This window comes from Nycticebus coucang, chromosome 12 (genome assembly GCF_027406575.1).
Source record: "Nycticebus coucang isolate mNycCou1 chromosome 12, mNycCou1.pri, whole genome shotgun sequence".
Classification (NCBI taxonomy): Eukaryota; Metazoa; Chordata; class Mammalia; order Primates; family Lorisidae; genus Nycticebus; species Nycticebus coucang.
The window spans coordinates 92,437,892-92,450,278 of NC_069791.1; the positions used below are offsets into that span (position 1 = coordinate 92,437,892).

Consider the following 12,387-nt stretch of genomic DNA (forward strand, 5'->3'; position numbering starts at 1 on the left):
TGACTCCTGGGCCTTTATCCCAGAGAGATAAAAGTGTATGGCTAGACAAAAACCTATACACAAATGTTTTAGCTTTATCTGTAATAGCTAAAAACTGGAAACAATTCTGATGTCTTTCAGTGGGTAAAATGGTGAACTGTGGCAGGTCCATGCCATGGAACACTAGACAGCAATAGAAAGAAACAAACTACTGATACATGCAGCAACCTGGATGGGTCTCAAGGGTATTATGCTGAGTGTGTGTTTGGGGGAGTGTGTGTGGGAGAAGCTAAGCTCAAAGGGTTACATAGTATATGATTGTGTTTATGTAACATTGATATGACAACATTTCAGAAGTTTTTTTTGAGACAGAGTCTCACTTTAAATGTTAAGTTTTTTTTCTTTTTTTTTTTGTAGAGACAGAGTCTCACCTTATCGCCCTCGGTAGAGTGCCGTGGCGTCACACAGCTCACAGCAACCTCCAACTCTTGGGCTTACGCGATTCTCCTGCCTCAGCCTCCCGAGCAGCTGGGACTACAGGCGCCCACCACAACGCCCGGCTACTTTTTTGTTGCAGTTTGGCCGGGGCTGGGCTTGAACCCGCCACCCTCGGCATATGGGGCCGGCGGCGCCTGTGGACAGAGTCTCACTTTACCACTCTCAGTAGAGTGCCCTGGAGTCAACAGCTCATTGCAACCTCCACCTCCTGGGTTTAGGCGATTCTCTTGCCTCAGCCTCCTGAGTAGCTGGGACTACAGGCACCTGCCACAACGCCTGGCTATTTTTTTGTTGCAGTTTGGCCGAGGCTGGGTTTGAATCCACCACCCAAGGTTTATGGGGCTGGCGTCCTACCCACTAAGCCACAGGTGCCGCCCCAGAATATATATATATATATTTTTTGAGACGTTTCACTCTGTTGCCCTGGGTACTGTGGCATCATATAGTTCACAACAACCCCAAACCCTTGGCCTGAAGAGATCCTCTTGCCTCGGCCTCCCAAGGAGCTGGGACTACAGGTGGCTGCCACAACATCCGGCTAGTTTTTCTCAAACTCCTAATCTCAGGCAATCCACCTACTTCAGCCTCCCAGACTGCTAAGATTGCAGGTGTGAGCCACCACCCCCCACCTAACATTTCCGGTAGAAATGTTACCATTACTGGTTGCCAAGAGGTAGGAATGGGGCTGGTGGAGGTGTGGGGGATGCAGGAGTGGATGTGACCACAAGACCAGCATAAGGAACCTTTGTGGTGATGGAACAGTTTCTAATGATTATGGTGGTAGTTACATGGGTCTACACACAATAAAACAATAAAAACAACTGTAATATTATGATACAATAAGAAATACATATTTGGTCTTTGTCCCTAATTCCTGGCACAAGAGCTTCTAGGACCCCTAGAATCTCCAGAGTGATGAGGGTGTATTTTGTAACGTGCTAATGGGATGATTGGCAGCTGGGGACCCCTAAATAGTCTCTGGATGGGGGTTGATCACCAGAAAGAACAAGACATGTTTGAAGGGTTGAAACTTTCAGCCCTTCCCCACTCCTACAAATAAGAGGAGAGGGGGCTGAAAGTTGAGATCAATCACCAAGGGCCAATGATTTAATCAATCATGCCTACGTCATGGATCCTCCAAAACCCCTAAATAAAGGGCTTACAGAGCTTCTGGGCTGGTGAACACATCGAGGTGCTGAAAGGTGGTGTGCTCAGACAGCACGGACGCTCCACCACCCTCACCCCTCCGTGCTGCCCCCACCAATACCCTGCCCTAGGCGGCTCTTCCTAAGCTGTATCCTTTATAATAAACTAGCAATAGCATATAAACTCAATTCCTGAGTTCTGTGAGCCACTCTAGCAAATTACTGAACTCAAGACAGCATTATGGAAACCCCACTTTATACCCTGTTGGTTAGAGGTGTGGGTAGGAGGCCCAGAGCTTGGCAATTGTCTGAAGTAGGGGCACAGTCTGTGGGACCTGAGGCTAACTCCAGGTACGCAGGGTCAGAATTAAATCAAATCGCTGGACACCCAGTTAGCATCCAGAAAGTTAGAACACTGGTTGGTATGAGGGAGCAGACCCCACATTTGGTGTAAGTGTTCTGTGGGCAGAAACGATCATAATAGTAACAATACGCACTTACAAATGAGTATAGAGAAAACTGGTAAAATGGGAATAAAATCTGCGAATTGCTCATCTCCTGTTTTTGCACTACAGTTAAGTCGAATGTTGCCACTGGGAGAGGAGGCGAAGGGGACATAGGACCTCCACACAGTCAACTGTGCAACTTCCAGTGAATCTGTAATTATTTCAAAATAAAAAGTTTTTTTTAAAAGCTGAAAAATTCCCCAAATGTTTGCAAATAGAACATTATACAGGGTGTCTACAAAGTTCACGTGCAATTTAAAATAGCTGTAAATTTTAAACTGCTCAGAACTTTATGGACGGCTGTTATAGCTGACCCCTGAACAACACAGGGGGTAGAGATGCTGACCCAACACAGGTGAAAATCCACATAGCTTTTGATTCCCCCCAAACTACTACTAGACTACTGTTGACCAGAAGCTTTATTGATAACATGAACAGTCAATGAACATATATTTTGTATGTTACATTTATCATATGCTATATTCTTGCCATAAAGTAAGCCAGAGAAAAGAAAATGCTATTAAGAAAATCATAAGGCGGGCGGCACCTTGGCTCAAAGGAGTAAGGGTGCTGGCCCCATATGCCGGAGGTGGAGGGTTCAAACCCAGTCCAGGCCAAAAACTGCAAAAAAAAAAGAAAGAAAGAAAGAAAGAAAATCATAATAAGGAGGCCAAGAACAATGGCTAATGTCTATAATCCTAGCACTTTCAGAGGCCGAAGTAGGAGGATTCCTTGAGCTCAGGAGTTAAGAGACCAGCATGAGCAACAGTGAGACTCCATCTCTACTAAAAATAGAAAAATTACCCTGTTAAAGATAGAAAAATTAGCCAGGTGCTTAGTCCCAGCTACCTGGGAGGCTGTGGCAGGATCACTTGAACCAGGAGTCTGAAGTTGCTATGGGTTAAGCTGATGCCACAGCACTCTAGCCTGGACAACTTAGTGAGACCCTGTCTCAAAATTAAAAAAAAAAGAAAAGCACAAGGAGAGGAAAGAGGAGAGGTTCATCTAGCTGTCTCAAGGGTGGTAGAGGAGGAAAAAAAATCTGCATGTTAAGTAAATGGTTGCGGTTCAACTGTACTTCTAAATGACATGAGTCAAAGAAAAAACTAAAGTGGAAATTAGAAAATATTTTTTAAGTAAATGATAACAGAAATATAACATTAAAACTTGTGAGCTACAGCTAAATCTGTGCTTAAAAGGAAATTTATAGCCTTAATTACATACATCAGAAAAGAAGACAGCCCAAAAGTAAACAATCTAAGTACTCATCTTAAGAAACCAGAAGAACAGGCTGGGCACGGTGGCTCTTCCCTATAAATTTGGAAGATCCCTTGAGCTCAGGAGTTTGAGACCAGCCTGAGAAAGAATGAGACCTACTAAAAATAAAAAAATTAGCCAGGCATTGTGGCGGGAGCCTGTAGTCTCAGGTACTTGTGAAGCTGAGGCAGGGGGATGGCTCGAGCCCAGGAGCTTGAGGTTGCTGTGAGCTAGGTCAATGCCATGGCACTCTAGCCTGGGCAACAGAATGAGGAGGGAGGGAGCAACGGAGGGATGGAGGGAGGAAGGAAGGAAGGAAGGAGAAAAGGAAAAGGAAAGAAAGAAATTAGAAGAGCAGATTAAATCCAAGAAAACACATAAAAGGAAATGACAGCAAATGATGGAATAAAAAACAAATGTACAAGAGCACATCAACAAAGCCAAAACGTGTTTCGTTAACAAGTTCATAAGAATTAATAAGAATTGTCCGGATGCAGCTGCTCACTCCAGTGGACCCTGCTATTCAGGAGACTGAGGCAGAAGGATCCCTGGAGCGCAGGAGTTCCAGGCTATAGTGAGCTAGATCTCGTTCTACTGCACTCCTGCCTGGGTGACAGTGTGAGACTTCTGCCTCTAAATAAATAAATAAACTTTTTTTAAAAAAAATAAGATACATAAGGTTCTGTGAGCCGAGTACTTTCATAAAAATTGTGATGGGCCATCACAACCAGTGGCACATTATCCTAAGTTCCCTTATCTGTGAAATGGGGTGGTCTGTCGCTAAAAAACATAAAATAAAAATTGATAAAACCCATAACAAGAATGATTGGAAAAAAGACACCAAACAGTAATTTTAGGAATGAAAAGGGCGCTACAATTATAAATCTCACAATCATTAAAAAGATCATAAAGAATATTTATGAATAATTTTATAGTATGACAATATAATTTTAGTAATATGTCTGAAATTTTAGATAAAATGAACAAATTCCTAGAAAACCAAAACTTAGCAAAAATGATGAAAGAAACAGAATATTTGTGTAGTCATCTATAGGAGAAATCTGAATTCACAGAAGAAATCTTCTGAATATATAGAATGCTGATCTTAAACAAACTCTCCCAGAAACTATACAGACATAAAAGTAAACAAATATTAAAGACTAACTCATTAATGAAGAAACTGGTGAGATGTCACAACCTATTGCAAGGAGAATCCAAAGAACACACATTCTGTAGTTTGGTGTGGTAGGTGATTTTTAAAGATGACGCTCAGGGATCCCCCACTTCCTGTTTTGTTTTTTTTTGAGACAGTCTCACTCTGTCACCCTTGGTAGAGTGCCATGGCATCAGCCTAGCTCACAGCAACCTTAATCTCTTGGGCTTGAACAATCCTCCTACCTCACCCTCGCAAGTAGGCTGGGACTACAGGCACCTGCCATAACGCCTGGCTGGTTTTTCTATTTATTAGTAGAAAGAGACAGGGTCTCATTCTTGGTCAGAGTGGTCTCTAACACCTGAGCTCCAGCAATCCACTTGCCTCGGCCTCCCAGAGTGCTGGAATTACAGGCGTGAGCCACTACACCTGTCCCCACTTCTTGCTAATAATACCTTTGCATAAACCTCTCCTCTTGAGTGTGGCAGGAACTAGTGACCTGCTCCCAACAGGACAAGGTGATGGGGTGTCACTGTGTTATGAAAAGCTAATTTCCATTCTGCAGACTCCATTGCCTTCTGGGCTTGCACGCTTTGACAAAACACAATGCCATGTTGGTAAGAGACTGAAGGCAACCTCCAGCTGAGTTTTCCACTGAAGCACAAATATTTTTCCTATGCTAAGAAGGAACACTCTAAACATCATTTGACATCCTGAAGATTATTCAGTTTAATTCGCCAAATTAACAGATTTAAGAAAAAATATCATTATGTTCATCTGAACAGAACAACTTTATGTTGAGTTCATATGTGAACAGGGTTTTATTGCTTTTGGCTTCCAAAGTGAAAATACCAAGCAGGCCTGTGTTAAAGAAATGATTATTCTGATACTTGTTAATACAGTAAAAAGACTATACTCAAGAGTACTACAATAAGGGTCAACTCAACTGCAAGGGAGAAAAAGATGAAGCTCAACTTTGAATTTCAACAGAGGCTGATAATTTACAGCCAACAAAGTGAGTAGATGGAAAATGAGGAGAGGAGCCATTTTGTGTGTGTGTGTGTGTGTGTGGTGTGGGGAAGGATTCTTGCTGCTTAATGGCCTAACAGATTTAGCTAAAGGCAGGCCACCAACATCAAAGGTAGGGGATGGGGAACTTGATCAGATATCAAGTGTGATGTGATTGATCAGCAGAACAAGATGAACACAGGGAGGCCAAGGCCTTGTGGAAAAGTGTGTTCAGAGGAGCCTAAGGTAAGGAGAGTTCTTGTCCCCTATTACTTGAATGGTCTCATTGGTCAAAAGTTGAAAACAAAAATGACAGTGAGTTTATTGCCTAATACACAACTGCAACACAAATTCTAAAGTACTTTCAAACTAGAAAATGAATTCTAAACAGTACAGAAAGATGTCCCACTGGATTTAAGAGTAAAAAAACATTTTTTTCAATCCTGAGGTCTTTGGCAAGGCTAACAGCGACCTCTAGTGAGCATCTTTTCAAAAAATCTTTTTCCTGCTAATACAGCTGATTATACTATAGCTAGTAAAAATTCCCCACAATGGGCGGTGCCTGTGGCTCAAAGAAGTAGGGCACCAGACCCATATGCCAGAAGTTGCTGGTTCAAACCCAGCCCTGGCCAAAAACTGCAAAAAAAAAAAAAAATTCCCCACAATCCTAACCTTCAGCAATGCAAAGGCCCCATCTAGTTCAAAGTCAGTTGTCACATAAAAAGGCCCCCATTTCACACTGTCACTCGGTTTAGCCCTTCACTATGTAAAGTGTGTTCCACAGATGGCTAGCAATGGTTATCACCTGACAAGGTTGAAATCCCCAGATCTACAGAATCAGAATCTGGTTGTGTTTTAACAAAAATCTCAGATGGCTTATATGCACATTAGAGGATGACAACTCCTTATTTTAAAATTACTTACCTCTGATAATATGGATACACAGAAATGCCATTAGGATGTATCAAATTAATCCCTTTATACTGGAAACACTGGAATCCACTAAATGGGTTTTTGCCAGCTATTTTACTTAAGCAATTTTCTAGTCACCCATAATCTGACCACACAGTTTTTTCTCCCACAATCACAATATTACCCTCCAAAAAAAGCTCATTGAAAATGATGTAGAAATTCCGACTTCAAAAATGGGGTATTTCCAACCGTGCTTCACAGGATTAAACAGAGAATGTGATTCAAGATATAAAGATGACATCTCCTATCTTAGGCCAGGACAAAGTATCAGGGAAAAAAAAAAGTGTGAGTAAAAGAAGGCATTCTCTGGGATACCCTTGACAACATAGTGGGATTTGGGGAACCCTACAAGCCAAAAACTTCAGCCTAGGCTTAGATTTGATGTCTAGCTGACAAGGATTACAATCGCAGCCTCAGTTCCAAACTGCAGCTCTCCTTGTGGGCTGTATGTATGATTTTAAGTAAATTGCTTTATCTCTCTGCCTCCATTTCCTCACTTGAAAAATGGGATTGTTATAAGGATTAAATGAGATGTTGCAAGTTAAGCACTTGGCATGATAAGTGACACAAAATAAAGGCTTGATAGATGTAAATTTAATGACAGAAACACATGCCTCGTCTGTGATCTTCCCCAGTTTCCCCATTCATTTTTTTCAGACTTAATTCACTTTATTATTCTTGTATAAACCCCCTTTTTTTCCAGACTTAATTCACTTTATTATTCTTGTATAAAAACCTTCTCCCCTCCCCCCATTCATTCTTAAATATTATTTAGCACCTGACATTATGTTCTAGTTTCTGAGAATACAATGATGGATAAAACTCAGTCCCTTTAACTTTGAGGGGGCAAGAAGTCTAATGGAGAAAATGAATAAATGAATGACAAACATGCAGTACCACACACAGAAATGTTTAGAATGAGGATTCCAACTATTTAGACGCTGGACATTAAACAGGTTATGGCACGTGTCTAATTTAAAATAAAAATACCAAAGGTAAAAATGTACTTGGATGTAGAGATTAAAATAGCATCTTCCTGAATTTTCTGATTACAAATTCCAGGTAAATTCATTGCAAGCAGCTATTTCTCATGTTTTTGGTGCTTCAGCCTTACTGATTCTCAAAAAGGTGCTTAGCCTTTTGGTCAAGCCAGCACGAGTAAGTAGGTCCAAGAAAACTCAACAGTGTGGAAGTGCTCAGAGGTACATGGTGCTGATTTAGTGTGTCAAGGAAGTGGTTTCCTAAGTGTCAGCCAAGTGAAGGGAATAAAAGACAACTGTTTGCCAAGCATAAAATCAGCAAGTTGTACCTGATTATTTCTAAAGTCTAGGGCTACACTTTTCATTTGCTCACTCATTCATTCCATGTAAGTTACTTCACATCATTTGAAGAGAAAGATCAGAAAATTATCTTGTTTTCTGAGATACAAGAGAGATATTCCATCCCCAACAATGTCACTAGCAGCATCACAACTTGCTCCACTTCTTGCCTGCACACAGACATGCCAATCACCTGCTGGAGCCTGAAGCTTCAGTCACTCCTAGCTACTCCGGCCACAAGAGCCCTCCAGGCTGCCAAAGATGGCACATGCCATTCCCTCCCATATGGTGAACTCTATTCATTCCCCCAACCCCAATTTAAGTCTCTTCCTCTCTGAAGCCTTCCCCTAGCTGTAGGTGAACTAGAGTAGCTCAGGAAACCAACAGCCCAGTGCCCAGAGTCGTGCAGACTCAGTGCTGAGTCCTCCGTTCCCCTCATCCACTGCCCACAGAACCCAAGCCAACTTCTGGGAAAGTGGACACTGGAAGCTTGAGATTTGCTTTAGGGAAAGAATGGAGAGAGGGCCAGGGAAGACGCAGCGAGGCTGTAGACGGAGGGAGAACCGAGAACCCACCGGTCCGGCTTCAGGTTGCGCCTCTGGACCGCAGTAGCGGCCGCGGATTCTGTGGTCAAGACAACTCGAGGTGGGGTGAGAGGCCACCAGACCCAACAAGGAGAGCAACTCACACTCGCAGAGACAGTAAGGACAGCCCCGCTAAAACCCACCCGCGGATTCTTCCTTACCAAGGAAAGACGGCCATCTTCCGAGTCACATGACTGCTTATTCTGAAGACCGCCAGGCCGGCGTCTCCCAGCCAGACCCCGCCCTGGCCGCCATGATTGTGAGGGGCAAGCACGGCTCCTCAGAGCCCAGGCAATGACTTCGCCGGCGCCATGATTGTAAGGGGCAAGCCCTGGGCCGGGCGGTGCTCCACAGCGCTTCCGTGGCCATGATTGTGAGGGGCAGCTGGCTGCGCGGCAAGGCCACCGGGGCCATGATGGTGAAGGGCACGACTATGCGGCTGGCCGTCGAGCTCACCTGCGCCCTCCAGGGGCGGAGAAGAATTCAGACGCTGGCGTAGCGGAGATGGCAAATGGCAGCCGGAGTGGGAAGAGGGTGTTTGGGTTCAGCCAGTTGGTTTTGCCCCAATTCGCTGTTGCTTCTAAATAAGCCACACGCCCTCTCTAGGGCCCCGCTTTTCCTTGTGTGCTTTTCCGGGAGTGAGGAACTTCCAGTATCCCCTTCCCACTACTAACATCTTGGATCTCCGGGCTGCCCTGGATACAAATGTGATTAACAGGAACTAGACCCAATGGGGGAATTGGGGTTAGCATTTCCTCACACTTGGCAAAGCTGTACGTTAACATTGAGAACAGAAAAGAACCCGAACTCTGTAAAATAATTTAAAGAATTTTATTCAGTGCCCAATGCGTGCAGCCGTGAGGATGGTCCTGAGAGCCACGCCCAAGAAGTCACAGTGGTCTCGCTGGGGTCACGGTTTGATTTTAAACATTCCAAAGAGACAGGAATTACATGTAAATTCATAAATCAATACATAGAAGGCATATGTTGATGTGGCATGAAAAGAAAGGATGTCTTGAAGCAGGGAATTACAGGTTATAGGTGGGTTTAAATATTCTTTCATTTCTAATTGGTTAAAGAAATGCTTTGTCTTAACCTGCTTGTGTGACTAAAGCTTTGTCTTGTATAGTCTTAGGCCTGTTAATGAGTTACAAAGGGTAGCTCCAAGCTGAGAGGGGAGGATGGGGAGGCATGTCTGACTACCCTTCTCAAGACCACCAGCATTTAGAAGGGTATTTCTGGGGGCCCTTTGGCCAGGAAGGGGGTCCATTCAGTCAGCTGGAAGGAGGACTTAAGATTTTTAGTTCATACTATGATGGTGGATACACATTTCAATTACAGAACTATGAACTCTTGTGCTTTCTCTGATTTTTAAAAAAGTGGATGTAATATCGCATATTTTCAAAACAGCTACCATTTACTAAATGCTTATTACTGTGTGTCAGGCACTGTGCTGAAAACTTTGCATGCAACCTTCATTTTTTTCCTCCCTATAAGGCTCTGAAATAAACACCGTGATCATCTATTTTTAATTCCAAACCAAACAATGGGGGACACTCTTGTTGATCACAAGGCAGCATCTGATCCTTGCTTTTTACTTTTACTTTCAAGTGGTTTTTTTCTTTTTTAACAGAAAGACGTCAGAAAGCCATGGTCTCAAGTTCCTCTGGAAAAGGCAATAGAATATACTGTCAGCTCTACTTTTGCACACGGAATCCTGGTTTCTTGATCTGTGAAATTACGATAATTCTGATTTTTTTTTTTTTTTGTAGAGACAGAGTTTCACTTTATTGCCCTTGGTAGAGTGCCGTGGCGTCACACAGCTCACAGCAACCTCCAACTCCTGGGCTTAGGCGATTCTCCTGCCTCAGCCTCCCGAGTAGCTGGGACTACAGGCACCCGCCACAATGCCCGGCTGATAATTCTGATTTTTTAAGGTGAAGGGAGATGAGTATAAAATGCCTGGCACATGGTCAACAATCAAGAGAAACCATGCTTTGAGGATAGCACATAATCATATGGTACCTATGTGATATCTGTGTTTTCAGAGCTTTTCTGTCTGAGGCAACTACTGCGCAGTCTACCAAAAGAGCAGTGCTTCTCACATTTCCTTGTAAACATCACTAACCTAGAGACTTCATCAAAATGCAGGCTCTGAGATGTGGGGTGCGGCCTGGGCTTCTGCCTTTCTAACAAGTTCCTAGGCTGCGTTGCAGCTGGTGGTCCCTTTGGACACCAAAGTAATGGCAGCAACTGTGGATGATGGGGGAGGCCATAGGGCAGTGCAGTATCCTGTTAAGCATATTCAACCAAACCCCAATTAGATCATGTGTAGGAAACAGACCATGGAAGTAATTCTGAAATAGGTTGTTAACTTTATGGAATATGTGAGTAACTAAGAGATCTTCTCCACCATAAGATGAGAAGCAAACCCAAGGTTCTGGTGGCAGCTTTGTTCATGTCCTTGAGAAATTAAAAGAATTGAGAGCCATAAAGAAACACTGACCAAAGAAGAGAATAGATAAGTATACCATATTCCAGTTTGATTTGCTGTATGCAGTAACAAAAAGTTCTCCTGTTTAAAAATTATTTTTATAACCTACACAGATGTACACTATGGGCCTTTAGAAATCAGAAAAAAAAAATGATCTTTATCCCATATTCCTAAAAGGATATTAAGAATATATATATATATATATATACTGCATTTTCAAAATGCCAATATCTCTTTAAAATTGAAGTTAGAACAATTAAATATACACAGTCTCAACTTTATGTAAAAAGCACAAAGCCCTTTTTGGAAATGGTGTTCCAACTCCATTTGTTTGTTTTTATAACTCTTTTCATTTGAAGGTGGTGTCTGTGATTGTTCATGGGACAAAGGGTGGAAAAGGATCTTCATCTCCAGAATGGGTCCTTCAGTTTTTTAGCTCAGTGTGAATAATAAGGAGTTTCCAGGCATATCCACTATTCCCAACATATGAAGTAAACGGGATGAAAGGTAGCCAAAGGAGAGGGCTTTTTCCTTACAGCCTTGCAGAGGATAAAATGCAACATCTCCTTATTAATGGGCAAGTGAGGGGGACTTAACTACACTCACATTAGATTGAGTAGGCAGTAGCAAGACCAGGACTCTCAAAGCTGTGCAAATCAGCAGCTATGATGTGACCTTCAACCTCAGCATTCTCTCCTTTCTTCCTCTACTTCCCCAGTGGCTCCGAGCCCTTAATAAGCTAAGAAATGTCCAGCAAAAGTCCAACTTCTGCCAACAATGATGGACTAAGCAGTGGCATGGGTCACATGTTAAATGGTGGATATACCTTTCATGGAACTTAATTATAAAACATGATCACATTATAAGATTGTTTTGGCCATTAACTTTTCAATATCTGTTCCTTAATAGTCATTTCCTTGATAAATAAAAAAGATAAAACCAGATTTCCTTTAAGATGAAAAGTTTATTTTACCTTTTGCCTAGAAGCAAAACTAGGGAAATTAAAGTATAAAAATAAATACAATTTACATTAATGGACATTCCACTCAAAGTAAAAATGATAAAAATAATGTATATAAATAAAAATCCATCAAAAGCACAAAACAATGTCTGGCACTTGTATGAGGAAAAGGTGTGAACGTTTAAAAAAAAAAGTGTAAAACACACATACTTTTAACTTTAAATTAAAAACACCACTCAAGTTTTTCATCCTTAATCTAAAAGTAGTTTTACCTTTCTCTATAACATACTATTTGTTTTAGCTAATTTGCATTAGTACACACAAAACTTTTAGCATTTTTCTTACCAAAGAAACCTACAATAATGTAAGGAAACCGTATCCTGAGTTTTCAGAATGATAAAGCACAGTTTATCATATTAAGAAGATAATTTAATATACTTTGCCCATAAATTTAAAAATTGGTAACTTGGACTTTTTTGACTGTCTTCTAATTTTCTCGTTCACTCATTCA

General features: G+C 42.0%; 1 protein-coding gene across 1 annotated transcript in view; it reads right to left on the minus strand.

Moving 5' to 3' along the window:
• Positions 1–8,676, minus strand: part of VPS35L (VPS35 endosomal protein sorting factor like) — a 149,365-nt gene extending 140,689 nt beyond the window's left edge. The window contains exon 1 of the mRNA XM_053556248.1: positions 8,583–8,676. Coding sequence (XP_053412223.1) covers positions 8,583–8,599 — 17 coding nt within the window. The 5' untranslated portion in view covers positions 8,600–8,676. The remainder of the gene's footprint in view (positions 1–8,582) is intronic.
• Positions 8,677–12,387: the final 3,711 nt, after the last annotated feature.